The 13,092-nt window shown below is 41.9% G+C and overlaps 1 protein-coding gene across 1 annotated transcript in view; it reads left to right on the top strand.

The window, feature by feature from the left end:
* sbk1 (SH3 domain binding kinase 1) overlaps positions 1 to 13,038 on the top strand; it is a 43,833-nt gene extending 30,795 nt beyond the window's left edge. The window contains exons 3-4 of the mRNA XM_061909272.1: positions 382 to 584; positions 4,119 to 13,038. Coding sequence (XP_061765256.1) covers positions 382 to 584; positions 4,119 to 4,943 — 1,028 coding nt within the window. The 3' untranslated portion in view covers positions 4,944 to 13,038. The remainder of the gene's footprint in view (positions 1 to 381; positions 585 to 4,118) is intronic.
* The last annotated feature ends 54 nt before the right edge of the window (positions 13,039 to 13,092 follow it).

Genomic DNA, 13,092 nt, shown 5'->3' with positions numbered 1-13,092 from the left:
TTAGCCAAGTTTTGTACCTCCGCTGTGAGCGCCTTTCATTTGTTCCTTTTTTCGAGTTAAGATTAAAAGATGTCATTACCTTCACATCGTGTCCGATCTAGTCGCTTTGCACCACGGGAAAACAAACCGCACCAAAGTCCAAGTCTCGACACCTATATTCAAACACAGTGTTACTGTTCAAACTGTGTAATGTTACAGTGGTCAATCATATAAAATGTACTTGTAAGATTGTTTCTACTGAATGCATATGCCTACTACGCGACTATATTTTAATGTTGGTTACTAGAGAGCCAAGTGTTTTTCGAGGTGGTGCTCGGTGAAAAAAGTTTGAGAACCACTGATTTAGAATATTGACGTAGTCCTTTGTGTTTGCCCCGTCAGGTACCAAGATGGCGCTGAAATTTGTCACAAAAAACAAGACAAAGCTGAAGAGTTTCCTGCGGGAATTCAGTCTAACGGGCTCGCTTAGTTCCAGCCCGTTTATCATCAAAGTCCTGGACGTGCTTTTCGAGACGGAGGACAGCTATGTATTTGGACAAGAGTATGCCCCCGCCGGGGACCTTTTCGACATCATTCCCCCACAGGTAATATCATCATCCCTGTCCCCACCAATCATTGTCTTGCCTGCGACAAAGCTGCTCCAATCACGTTGGAGACAGTACACTTTTAACAAGATCTCCTGGGGCTGCAGCCTTTTTCTCGGTTCTGTTGCTGTGTGAGCGCTCCTCACTTCGCTTTACAACTATTTCACTTGATGTGCTGGAAGAAGACTTCAAGGTTTTCTCATTAAAACGAGTACCGTGAAACATGGACCAAAAATAACTATTTCACCTTTCGGAAAATAAATCTTTTTATCAAGTAAATTTTATTCATTGATTGTTTTTAAGCCTCTGAGGCATGTAACATTTAATAGCAGTTAAGTAACGCCATGATGACAAAGTCTTTTGGAAGGTAAACACTCAGAAAGCTGTATGTAAAACATCGTTGTTGTATTCTTGTATTTAAATTATATTTTGCTCAAATCTCTCAGTTCTGAGAAAAATTAGCTGACATGTCATATTTTGAATTGTATTTTATTTAAACCCTTTCACTGCCCTTTTGATCTAATTATGTCATTTTTCTATTTTGAAACATTTGCACAAAATTAGTTAACCTACTGTATTTTCCGGACCATAAAGCGCACTTAAAATACCTTTTTTCCCCCCTCAAACTCGTCAGTGCACCTTATAACCCGGTGCGCCTATATTTCGGAATAATTCTGGTTCTCCTTACCGACCTTCGAAGCAATTTTATTCAGTACATGGTTTAATGATAAGTGTGCCCAGTAGATGGCAGTCAAACATAAGAGATACGTCTAGACTGCAATATGACTCAAGTAAACAACACCAACATTTTATATGTTCCATTGAAAATATAGAACATTACACATGGCGCGCAAAAAAAATTATCAAAATGTTTTAGTACGACGTTGGAAAGCTATGAAACCGCACCGCTAGATGGATTGTCTGCGCTTTAAACATATGAGTATTATTATGGTGTGTGTATAAGGTAAGACATTATTTGGCGTTTTGTTTTGCAATATTATGCCAAAGCAACTTTTCTTACCTTCTGGTACCTGCTGATCTGTATTTAGGGTGTGCATAAATCCTGAAAAATTGCGCGAGTCCGTCTTTGCAGTCCGTGTCGACAACGCAGTCGATAAGCTTCTTCTTTTTCTCTATCTTCTTGTTATGGGACATTCATCCTCCGCTGTTACCATTTCTAATACAAAAATGTGTAAACTTCTTACTTATATCTGTCAGTAAACTCGCCGTCAAAGCACTAAAACATACCGGTGTAGTGGATTTACATTATTCCCCCAGGGAACTTTAGTTATTAGAGAGTTCCGGTCAAATGTTTTTTCACGGGACACATTTGTTGTTTCCGGATGAGGAGATGCTGCTCCGTTATTGATTTAAGTAGAGTCTGAGAGTCATCAAAACAGTTATCGCCAACTTTTGACACTTCTTCCACTACCGTCCTTGCACGCTACACCGCTACAACCAAGATGATGGGGAGAAGACGCTGCCGAAGGTGAGCCACATAAATAAGACCGCCCACAAAACGGCGTATCCTGAAGCGACTGTCAGAAAGCGGCTTCAATATGATCTGTAAAACATAATCTATGCAACAGTTTGACCAAAGAACCACCATTACATGTTATGTAGACCACAAGTGTTTTACATTCAGAAAATAAATTTAAATAATATGACACCTTTAATGTGCCCTATAATTGGTCCGCATTATAAGTCATCGAGCCTGGTCCTCCCGTGAGTTCATCTTCCTCAGTGTCGAAGTTGAGGGGAGTCGGGGTTGCCTCAGCCGGACTTTTCTAAGCCTAGTTTACACTTTGCCCTTTCATCTTATAGTTCTGCGTTGTCTTCTTCGGCGGATTGTGGAGGTGGGTTTTCGTTCCGTTTTTCTTTTTCGGCTTTAGGGCTGTGCTTTGCGCAATTTGTCGTTTCTTTTCCATGAAGAGGGTGAGTCCATAAAGCGCTAACTGACTTGACGATCTAGTGAGTGCGTTTGATGTAAGGTGAATTATTTAATTGGTCCACTGTGACCCGTTCGGCAATTTAATTGGTCTGATGTGAATATTGTGAACTCAGAAAATCCATAAATTATCCGCAGCATTGTATAAAGCGCAGGGTTCAAGCTTCAAAGCGTGGGAAAAAAGTAATGCTTTGTTGTCCGGAAATAAAGGTAGTTGCCATCTATCAAATGAAATGATCTACAATACTTTATAATATGGTGGTATGGGACTCAACTCCTTTTTGTACTCTAAAAAGTTAAAGTTAAAGTACCAATGATTGTCACACACACACACTAGGTGTGGTGAAATTTGTCCTCTGCATTTGACCCATCCCCTTGTTAATCACCTGGGAAGTGACGGGAGCAGTAGGCAGCAGCGGTGCCGTGCCCAGGAATCATTAATGGTGATTTAACCCCCAATTCCAACCGTTGATGCTGAGTGCCAAGCAGGGATGCAATGGGTCCCATTTTTTTATAGTCTATGGTATGACTCGGCCGGGGTTTGAACTCACAACCTATTGATCTCAGGGCGGACACTCTAACCACTAGGCCACTGAGTAGGTAAAAATGTGGGGTCCCTTGCTCTATCCTTTCAATCAATCAATGTTTACTTATATAGCCCTAAATCACTAGTGTCTCAAAGGGCTGCACAAACCACCACGACATCCTCGGTAGGCCCACATAAGGGCAAGGAAAACTCACACCCAGTGGGACATTGGTGACAATAATGACCCAGTGGGACGTCGGTGACAATGATGACTATGAGAACCTTAGAGAGGAGGAAAGCAATGGATGTCGAGCGGGTCTAACATGATACTGTGAAAGTTCAATCCACAATGGATACAACACAGTCGCGAGAGTCCAGTCCAAAGAGGATCCAAGACACAGCAGCGAGAGTCCCGTTCACAGCGGAGCCAGCAGGAAACCATCCCAAGCGTAGGCGGACCAGCAGCGCAGAGATGTCCCCAGCCGATACACAGGCGAGCAGTACATGGCCACCGGATCGGACCGGACCCCCTCCACACGGGAGAGTGGGACATAGTTCCGACCTCATTTACCCGCCCCTTAAAGGGATAGTACATAAGTTCTGACTATCACTGCAATAGAGAGCAGTTGATTGTTTAAAGCGGTGGTCCTCAACCACCGGACCGCAGAATAATTTTTTATTAATTTTTATTAAAAAAAATAAATAAAAATAAAAATAAATTTTTATTTTTATTTTTTATTAAACCAACATAAAAAACACAACATACACTTACAATTAGTGCACCAACCACAAAAACCTCCCTTTTTCATGACAAAAACATGAAAGAAAAAAAAAAAGGATCTCCCCCCCACCCATGGGCCGGGACAAATTATTAAGCGTCCGCGGATACAAAAAGGTTGGGGACCACTGGTTTAAAGAGCTTTTTAAGTGGCTTGAAATGTTTGACTCTAACAGTCATTAAGATGCGGCTTAAGATGCTGTTTTAATCTAATAAATGTTATGATTTCTTAATTGCCATGTATTCTTTATCTGAGCGATCAATCCGTGTTCTTCTTCCCAGGTGGGTCTGCCAGAGGAAATGGTGAAACGCTGCATGCAACAACTTGGTTTGGCCCTGGATTTCATGCACAGTAAAAACTTGGTGCACCGCGACGTCAAACCAGAAAACGTGCTGCTGTTTGACCGAGAGTGTCGCCGCATCAAGCTGGCCGACTTCGGCATGACCCGCCGAGTGGGCTCCCGCGTGAAAAGGGTGAGCGGCACCATTCCCTACACGGCGCCCGAGGTGTGCCGCGCCAGCCGCACCGAGGGCTTCCTGGTGACCACCAGTCTAGACGTGTGGGCTTTCGGCGTACTGGTCTTCTGTATGCTGACGGGCAACTTCCCCTGGGAGGCGGCACTCCCGGCCGACACGTTCTATGAGGAGTTCAGGCGTTGGCAGAAAGCGGGGTGCCCGGTGGGGACGTACCCGTCGCAGTGGCGCCGCTTTACCGACGACGCCCTGCGCATGTTTCAGAGGCTCCTCGCTGCCGAGCCAGAAAAGCGTTGCGGTGTCAAAGACGTCTTCTGTTTTGTCAAATACGAGCTGGTGAGCGAGCTCCGGCGCAGAGCGTCCTACCGCGCCAAAAGAGGTGAAAGGTCGAGCTCGGGGGTGTGCACCGGCAACTGCACATCATCATCTTCTTCCTCCTCGCACGCCACCCACAGACAACCGGAGCCTTCCACGCCTCCTGGAAGCGCCCGCCTTCGCCCGGCACCTCTCAAACGGAGCGTTCTCTCCGATCCGTTGTCACCCAGAGAGGAGTCTGGACAGCACCAGTCTCCGGGCCGGGACAAGAACAAAAGCCAGATGGTCATGGCGACCGCCATTGAAATCTGTGTGTGACCACACTTGATGGCTTTTCACAGGGAAAGCAAGGTGTGAAGGGACTCCTGGTAATGAAATCTGTGTGGGACCATACTTGATGGCCTTCCACAGTAATGGCAAGGTGTGAAGGGACTCCTGGTAATAAAGAGAAGCTCCGGATCAGTCATCATCAAGCAGGTTGGACCTGGACCGTCTATTTTAGGGCCATGGCCAAAGACGGATGAAGATCTTCGGCAGACTTGGCAGCACATTCCTGACAAGCGTTTTAGCAGTCGACACAACATGGTGGTGCTAAGATCACATGATACATTACCACGACTCCTCCTCACAGGGGTGTCCAAAGTGCGGCCCGGGGTCCAATTTTTCTTTTTCTATTGCCACTGGACAGATTGTAAAATTAAAAAATTAATTCATTGCATATGCTCTTAGTAGTGCTGTTACAAGATTATTATTTTTTTTTAAATTTACAGTTTGGATTAATGATGATTAATCACATGTTTTACCCGCAGGCATAATTTCAATGAACTTACAAATGCATATTCATTTAAAAAAAGACCACAACATTTAGACACAAATGTATTGTTTCAAAAGATAATGGTATTATTCCTCTTCTATACATACATGGGTAATGGAGGTAGGAATATTTCAGAAGCTCAAGATTAGATCGGATTTCCGTTCTTGGGGTGATGATTCGGTTCAGAATCGAGTCTCAATTCAACACTTCGACTTACACAATTTTTATTGATCCACAATGGAAATTGTTCCACACAGTAGCTCGGTTACAAAGTATGGAAAGGGTAAGGATGGAAAGAACAATGCAGGTATAAAGTAGACTAAAGATGTACCATAGTAACATACCGCATTTCCTTGAATTGCCGCCGGGGCGCTAATTAATTTAAAACCTCCTCTCACCCCTGTGCTTACCAAAGGCATGCGGTAAAGGTAAGCATGCGCTAATTATTTTAAAACCTCTTCTCACTCCGGCACTTACCAAAGGTATGCAGTAAAAATTTGAGTGTGATGTAAGCTTAGACCTTAAATCCTACTTAATAGCTCTTAATCTTCTTCCCTTTATGCAATTTCAAATTACCGGTATTGAAATCAGCCTCCTCCATTTTGAAAATGATGACAGGGGAAGTGTCACTCGTGATGTCACGATTTTGACCAGGCGGTAATACTAAGCATGCGCTAATTATTTTGACCCGGCAGTAATTCAAGGAAGGCGCATACTATATGCCCTGCGGCAATTCAAGGAAATACGGTATATGTAATACATACATATTATATATACAGTATATAATATATACTAATAAATTATATCATATTTGTATTTAATATATACAATATATAACAAATCTCAATTACCATGTACAATATTACAGTATACCTATCAGCTGCAGCAAAAAAACTAAGACAAAACACAATTCTTGATTCCAACATATTCTCACAATGTATTATTTGGCATAGTAATTATGATAAAAAACTTTTCAAACGAGGTTACAGGTTACAGAACTTCCTTTTGGTTGCTGACGTACAAGCACAGCGTATAAGTATTTTTTTAAATTTATTTAAAAAACAAAAAATTACATCAATATTTGAAAATTTAGAATCGATTTGGAATCAGAATAAATAAGGGTAACACTTTAGTATGGGGAACATATTCTAAGTAACAAATACTTAATTTAGAGTTATTTGGACATTAGGGGAACATATTCTAACGAACAAAGACTTAATTTAGAGTTATTTGGTTAGGGTTCGGGTTGAGGTTAGGGTTAGGGTTAGAGGGTAACACTTTCGTATGGGGAACATATTCACCATTAATTAGTGGCTTATTAACATACAAATTAGGAACATATTGGCTCTTAATTAGTCATTATTAAGTACTTATCAATGTTCCCCATACTAAAGTGTTATCTAAATAATATTATTTTATAGCATCCCCAATGATTAATGCAATATAAACACATGATTTGCCTGCTCAGTGGCCTTGTGGTTAGAGTGTCCGCCCTGAGATCGGTAGGTCGGGAGTTCAAACCCCGGCCGAGTCATACCAAAGACTAGAAAAAATGGAACCCATTACCTCCCTTGCTTGGCGCTCAGCATCTAGGGTTGGAATTTTGGGTTAAATCATCAAAATGATTCCTGTGTGTGGCCACCGCCGCTGCTCACTGCTCCCCTCATCTCCCAGGGGGTGGAACAAGGGGATGGGTCCAATGCAAAGAGTAATTTCACCACACCTAGTGTGTGTGTGACTGTCAGCGGTTCTTTGATTGAAGTTTTTTTTATTTCTGACAGCCCAAGTTATTACGTATTAGAGTAATTCTCTTTGTCACCTATAACACAAAGCTAACGTGGATGTTTTGTCCAGCTTGGTTAGATAGTACACCAGTTTTCTTTGAGCATCTTTAATGTACACAATCCATCAATGTGGGTCCCCCCCAGCCGTTCAGCCAATTGACGGGACCTGGCTGGACAAAATTTTGGACACCCCTGATCAAAGACATCCAGCACGTTCCCAACAAAAAAAGTAGCAGATCGTAAGGGAGATGTTGTCATGTAGACTAAAAGACTCACCTCAGGACCCTCCAGTGGATCACTTCCTGTTTTGTTAGAATCCATTCCAGTAAATCTATTGTGTTGGACTGCTGGGACTGTACATTGTTACAGCACAATGTACAATGTTCTACTTGTGAGTGTGTGCGTTTCCAACACTGAAAAAGCACAAGATGTTTCTAAAGGGTACTCAATATTGTAGATAGATTTGGTATTTAAAAAAAAAAAAAAAAGTGCTCTATACTATCAGGTAGTTCAACGATGTAGCTGTATCTCTTTTGCTAAAATCAGGGGTTTAGGTCACTTGTCAGGTCACTGCATTGTATGTAGCAACTCAACATGACATGGCAGAATGTACAGTATAGAGAATATTATTACAGCCTACGATGATGTTTCAGCTGCTCCGTTTCTTCTACTTTGCTCTGTTTAGCTGAATTAGTGGTCATGACGTGGCCAAATTGGTTGGTTGACAGTCAGAATGAATCACTGTAGTATTTAATGTTGGCGATTATGTTGTAAAAGGTTCAGTGGTGCACTTTGTTACAATTTCTGGCACCACTGATCGGTACAGTTGAGGAGGCTTTTTAACTAAACAATTTTTACCCTTTAAACGTGTACCGTAAATGGAAAGCTGTGGTATATATTCTCATCAGCTAGTTAACTAGTTGTTAGTCTTGATGCTAGCAATAAATTCCAGTTGTTTGTCACAGTCTCTTTGGGGTTGGTTCTCACATTAATCACGTGGCCTAAATATGTTTTTCCTGTTCATGTTCCTGGCTTGTTTTGTGTCTTTCTGCGCTGTAGAGCACACCAGTATTTAAACCGCAAATTTTAGACAAAATAAATATTGACATATATTAGCCGCACCGGACTACAAACATATATACTGGTACAAATTTATTTTGTAAATGTTTATGAATTAGTTTAAAATGGGCTTCACGGTGGCAGAGGGGTTAGTGCGTCTGCCTCACAATACGAAGGTCCTGCAGTCCTGGGTTCAAATCCAGGCTCTGGATCTTTCTGTGTGGAGTTTGCATGTTCTCCCCGTGAATGCGTGGGTTCCCTCCGGGTACTCCGGCTTCCTCCCACTTCCAAAGACATGCACCTGGGGATAGGTTGATTGGCAACACTAAATTGGCCCTAGTGTGTGAATGTGAGTGTGAATGTTGTCTGTCTATCTGTGTTGGCCCTGCGATGAGGTGGCGACTTGTCCAGGGTGTACCCCGCCTTCCGCCCGATTGTAGCTGAGATAGGCGCCAGCGCCCCCCGCGACCCCGAAAGGGAATAAGCGGTAGAAAATGAATGGATGGATGGATAGTTTAAAATGGCGCCTGTCAGTAGGCAGTAAAACAGCTCATCAGACAAAAGAGAAGTCATCGTCAGGGACCCACTAGCTGCGTAGGGTAGCTCTCCAATCAGCTAAACAGACTCAATAACTCCACGGTGACGTTTTGGTGAATTTATGTAACTAAAACTATCCAAAAAGAATGACATTGTAATTTGATAATACTAACAATAATGAATGAAGAATCCTTTCAAGCAAAGACTCTATGAATGAATACTCCTCTTATTACTTCGGCATAGTTTGGTTGGTAGAGCGGCCGTGCCAGCAACTTGAGGGTTGCAGGTTCAATTCCCGCTTCCGCCATCCTAGTCACTGCCGTTGTGTCCTTGGGAAATACACTTTACCCACCTGCTCCCAGTGCCACCCACATTGGTTTAAATGTAACTTGGATATTGGGTTTCACTATGTAAAGCGCTTTGAGTCACTACAGAAAAGCGCTATATAAATGTAATTCACTTCACTTCACTTCACTTCTTAAGGTTTCCTATTATGTAAAACCAACTTCTCTTCAATCAATCAATCAATCAAAGTTTATTTATATAGCCCTAAATCACAAGCGTCTCAAAGGGCTGCACAAGCCACAACGACATCCTCAGATCCCACATCAGGGCAAGAAAAAAACTCAACCCTATGGGATTCAATGAGAAACCTCTGAGGAGACACATTTCAACATGTTCAAAAATGAAGTAGGAAGAAGCAGAGCTCGTTTAATCATACCCCTTTTGTGCGTTTCACAGCGTTGACTCTCACTTTTGTTCAGTTTGTGAACTGTAGAAATTGCTATAAAGATGGAAAAGGGGTACGAATGAATAAGCTTTGATTATCCCTACTTTTTTTTTCAACATGTTTTAAAGAATATTGTAACTATGTACAGTACAAGCCAAAAGTTTGGACACACCTTCTATTTCAATTATATTATGCCTATTTACATTGTAGATTGTCACTGAAGGCATCACAACTATGAATGAACGCATGTGGAGTTATGTACTAAAAGGGGAACATCATCACCAGACCTATGTAAGCGTCAATATATACCTTGATGTTGCAGAAAAAAGACCATATATTTTTTTAACCGATTTCCGAACTCTAGATGGGTGAATTTTGGCGAATTAAACGCCTTTCTATTATTTGCTCTCGGAGCGATGACGTCAAAACGTGACATCACCTAAGTAGTCAACCGCCATTTTCTCCACCACATTACACGCGGCAAGTCAAATCAGCTCTGTTATTTTCCGTTTTTTCGACTGTTTTCCGGTACCTTGGAGACATCAGGCCTCGTCGGTGTGTTGTCGGAGGGTGTAACAACACGATCAGGGACGGATTCAAGTTGATTTACGTGGAGTGTGCATCGATTAACACGGCATGCTAATCGATGCTAACATGCTATTTAGGCTAGCTGTATGTACATATTGCATCGTTATGAGTCATTTGTAGCTATATTTACATCTAGCCTTTCCCTCCATTCACATTTAATGCCAAACAAACACTTACCAATCGACAGATTTAAGTTGCTCCAGTGTCACAAGATGCGAAAGTCCCGATCGTTTGGTCTGCACATTTTACCGGCGATGCTACGACAGACATGGCACAGAGAAACGTGTGGATATCCTGCGACACTCAAAGCAGATGCGTTTCCAACGATAAAGTCAAAGAAATCACAAAGGTGAGTTTTGTTGGTGTTATTGACTTATGTGCTAATCAGACATATTTGGTCGCGGTATGACTGCCGGCTAATCGATGTTAACATGCTATTTAGGCTAGCTGTATGTACATTTGTAGTTGTATTTGCATCCAGCGTTTCCCTCCACCCACATTAAATGCCAAACAAACACTTACCAATCGGCGGATTTAAGTTGCTCCAGTGTCAATGCGAAAGTCCCGATCGTTTGGTCCGCACATTTTACCGGCGATACTAAGGCAAACATGGCCGAATAGCATCAATAGCTATTCGCTCAATAGCTTCAGTTTCTTCTTCAATTTCATTTTGTCTATCTGCCTCCATACTCCAACCATCCGTTTCAATACATGCGTAATCTGTTGAATCGCTTAAGCCGCTGAAATCCGAGTCTGAATCCGAGCTATAGTCGCTATATCTTGCTGTGGTATCCGCCATGTTGTTTGTATTGGAATCAATGGATGACGTCACAGGAAAATGGACAGTGGCTTCGCAGATAGCGAAAATCAGGCACTTTAAAGCTTTTTTAGGGATATTCCGGGACGGGTAAAATTTTGAAAATAATTTCAAAAAATAAAATAATCCACTTGGAACTGATTTTTATTGGTTTTAACCCTTCTGAAATTGTGATAATGTTCCCCTTTAACAAAAAAAGGTGAAATAACTGTTTTATATTCTAGTTTCTTCAAAATAGCCACCCTTTGCTCTGATTACTTTTTCGCACACTCTTGGCATTCTCTTGATGAGCTACAAGAGGTAGTCACCTGAAATGGTTTTCACTTGACAGGTGAGCTTGGAGCTCATCGAGAGAATGCCAAGAGTGTGCACAGCAGTAATCTGAGCAAAGTGTGGCTATTTTGAAGACACTAGGATATAAAACATGTTTTCAGTTATTTCACCTTTTATGTTAGGTACATCTGCAATGAGGTGGCGACTTGTCCAGGGTGTACAACGCTTTCCGCCCGATTGTAGCTGAGATAAGCACCCGCGCCCCCCGCGACCCCCAAAGGTAATAAGCGGTAGAAAATAGATGGATGGATGTTAAGCACATAACTCTATATATGTTCATTCATAATTGTGTTGCCTTCAGTGACAATCTACAATGTAAATAATCATGAAAATAAAATATTAAATGAGGTGTGTCCAAACTTTTGGCCTGTACTGTAGGTTTGAAATAAATCCAAACCACAGCCATAACACAAACAATTGAAGTAATAGATTTAGTACCTTTAAAATATAAAAATTGCCATTAAAATAATATTGTGACAACCAACCCCACAGTGTGTGTGTAAACCATCCCCGTGAAGGTGTGTCTCTGATGGAAGTTGATTCATCCCTTTGTTACAGAAAAGGGATAATCATTTCAAGATAACACCTTATGCTTCAATTTCATGCAGGAATGAATATTGATCGTGAGCAATTCACTCCACAGTAAAGAAGTGTGACAACCAACCCCGTTCTCCCATCACATCTTGGCACCCTGGTAAGAAGACAAGGTGCACTTTTGATCGGTTGACACTGAAGCCTCACTTTGAGAATTGGACTAACACTAAAGATGCAAATTCTCAAACAGTGTACCAAGTTTTGGCAACCTCCCGTTGGGGCGGCAAACTGGAGGTGAGAGTCACCACTCAATGCACCTTGCCGACCGAGTAGACAATTTCACGAACAACACAAGAACAGATATTGTTGTCAAATAAAGCGTACGTTGAGTGTAATTACTGAAATAACTGATTTGTACACAATTTTGGCACCTAAAGGGCAGGGCTCGACAGACTTGCCTCTGTTAAGTAGTTTGCTTCAACAACCAGAATGGAGATGAAAGAAAAAAACTGAAGATGTCCAATAATATCGCGCTACCGATATTGTGCTTTAAAATATTATATCGGAAATGATCGGTATCGGTTTCAAAATTATCGGTATCAGTTTTAAAAAATGACTTTTTAAAACGCCGCTGTGTATACGGACGTAGGGAGAAGAACAGAGCGCCAATAAACCTTGAAGGCACCACCTCTACGTGCCGGCCAGTCAGATGATATTTAGGGCTTTTCACACACACAAGTGAATGCAACGCATACTTGATCACCAGCCACACAGATCACACTGAGGGTGGCCGTATAAACAATTTGAACATTGTTACAAATGTGCGCCACACTGTGAACCCACACTAAACAAGAATGACAAACACATTCCGGGAGAACATCCGCACGTATCACAACATAGACACAACAGAACAAATACCCAGAACCCCTTGCAGCACTAACTCTTCCGGGACGCTACAATATACACCTTCCGCTACCACCCCACCTCAACCCCGCCCACCTCAACCTTCTCATGCTCTCTCAGGGAAAGCATGTCCCAAATTCCAAGCTGCTGTTAAGAAGCATGTTTTAAAAAATAATGCACTTTGTGACTTCAATAATAAATATGGCAGTGCCAGGTTGGCATTTTTTTTTCCATAACTTGAGTTGATTTATTTTGGAAAACCTTGCTACATTGTTTAAAAAATCCTGCGGGGCATCACACCAAAATTAGGAATAATAATGGCTCTTAATTTGTCATTATTATTAAGGGGGGAGGAGGGGGGTTGCCCA

This window comes from Nerophis ophidion, linkage group LG08 (genome assembly GCF_033978795.1).
Source record: "Nerophis ophidion isolate RoL-2023_Sa linkage group LG08, RoL_Noph_v1.0, whole genome shotgun sequence".
Taxonomy (NCBI): Eukaryota; Metazoa; Chordata; class Actinopteri; order Syngnathiformes; family Syngnathidae; genus Nerophis; species Nerophis ophidion.
This window is presented reverse-complemented; position numbering and strand designations above follow the sequence as displayed.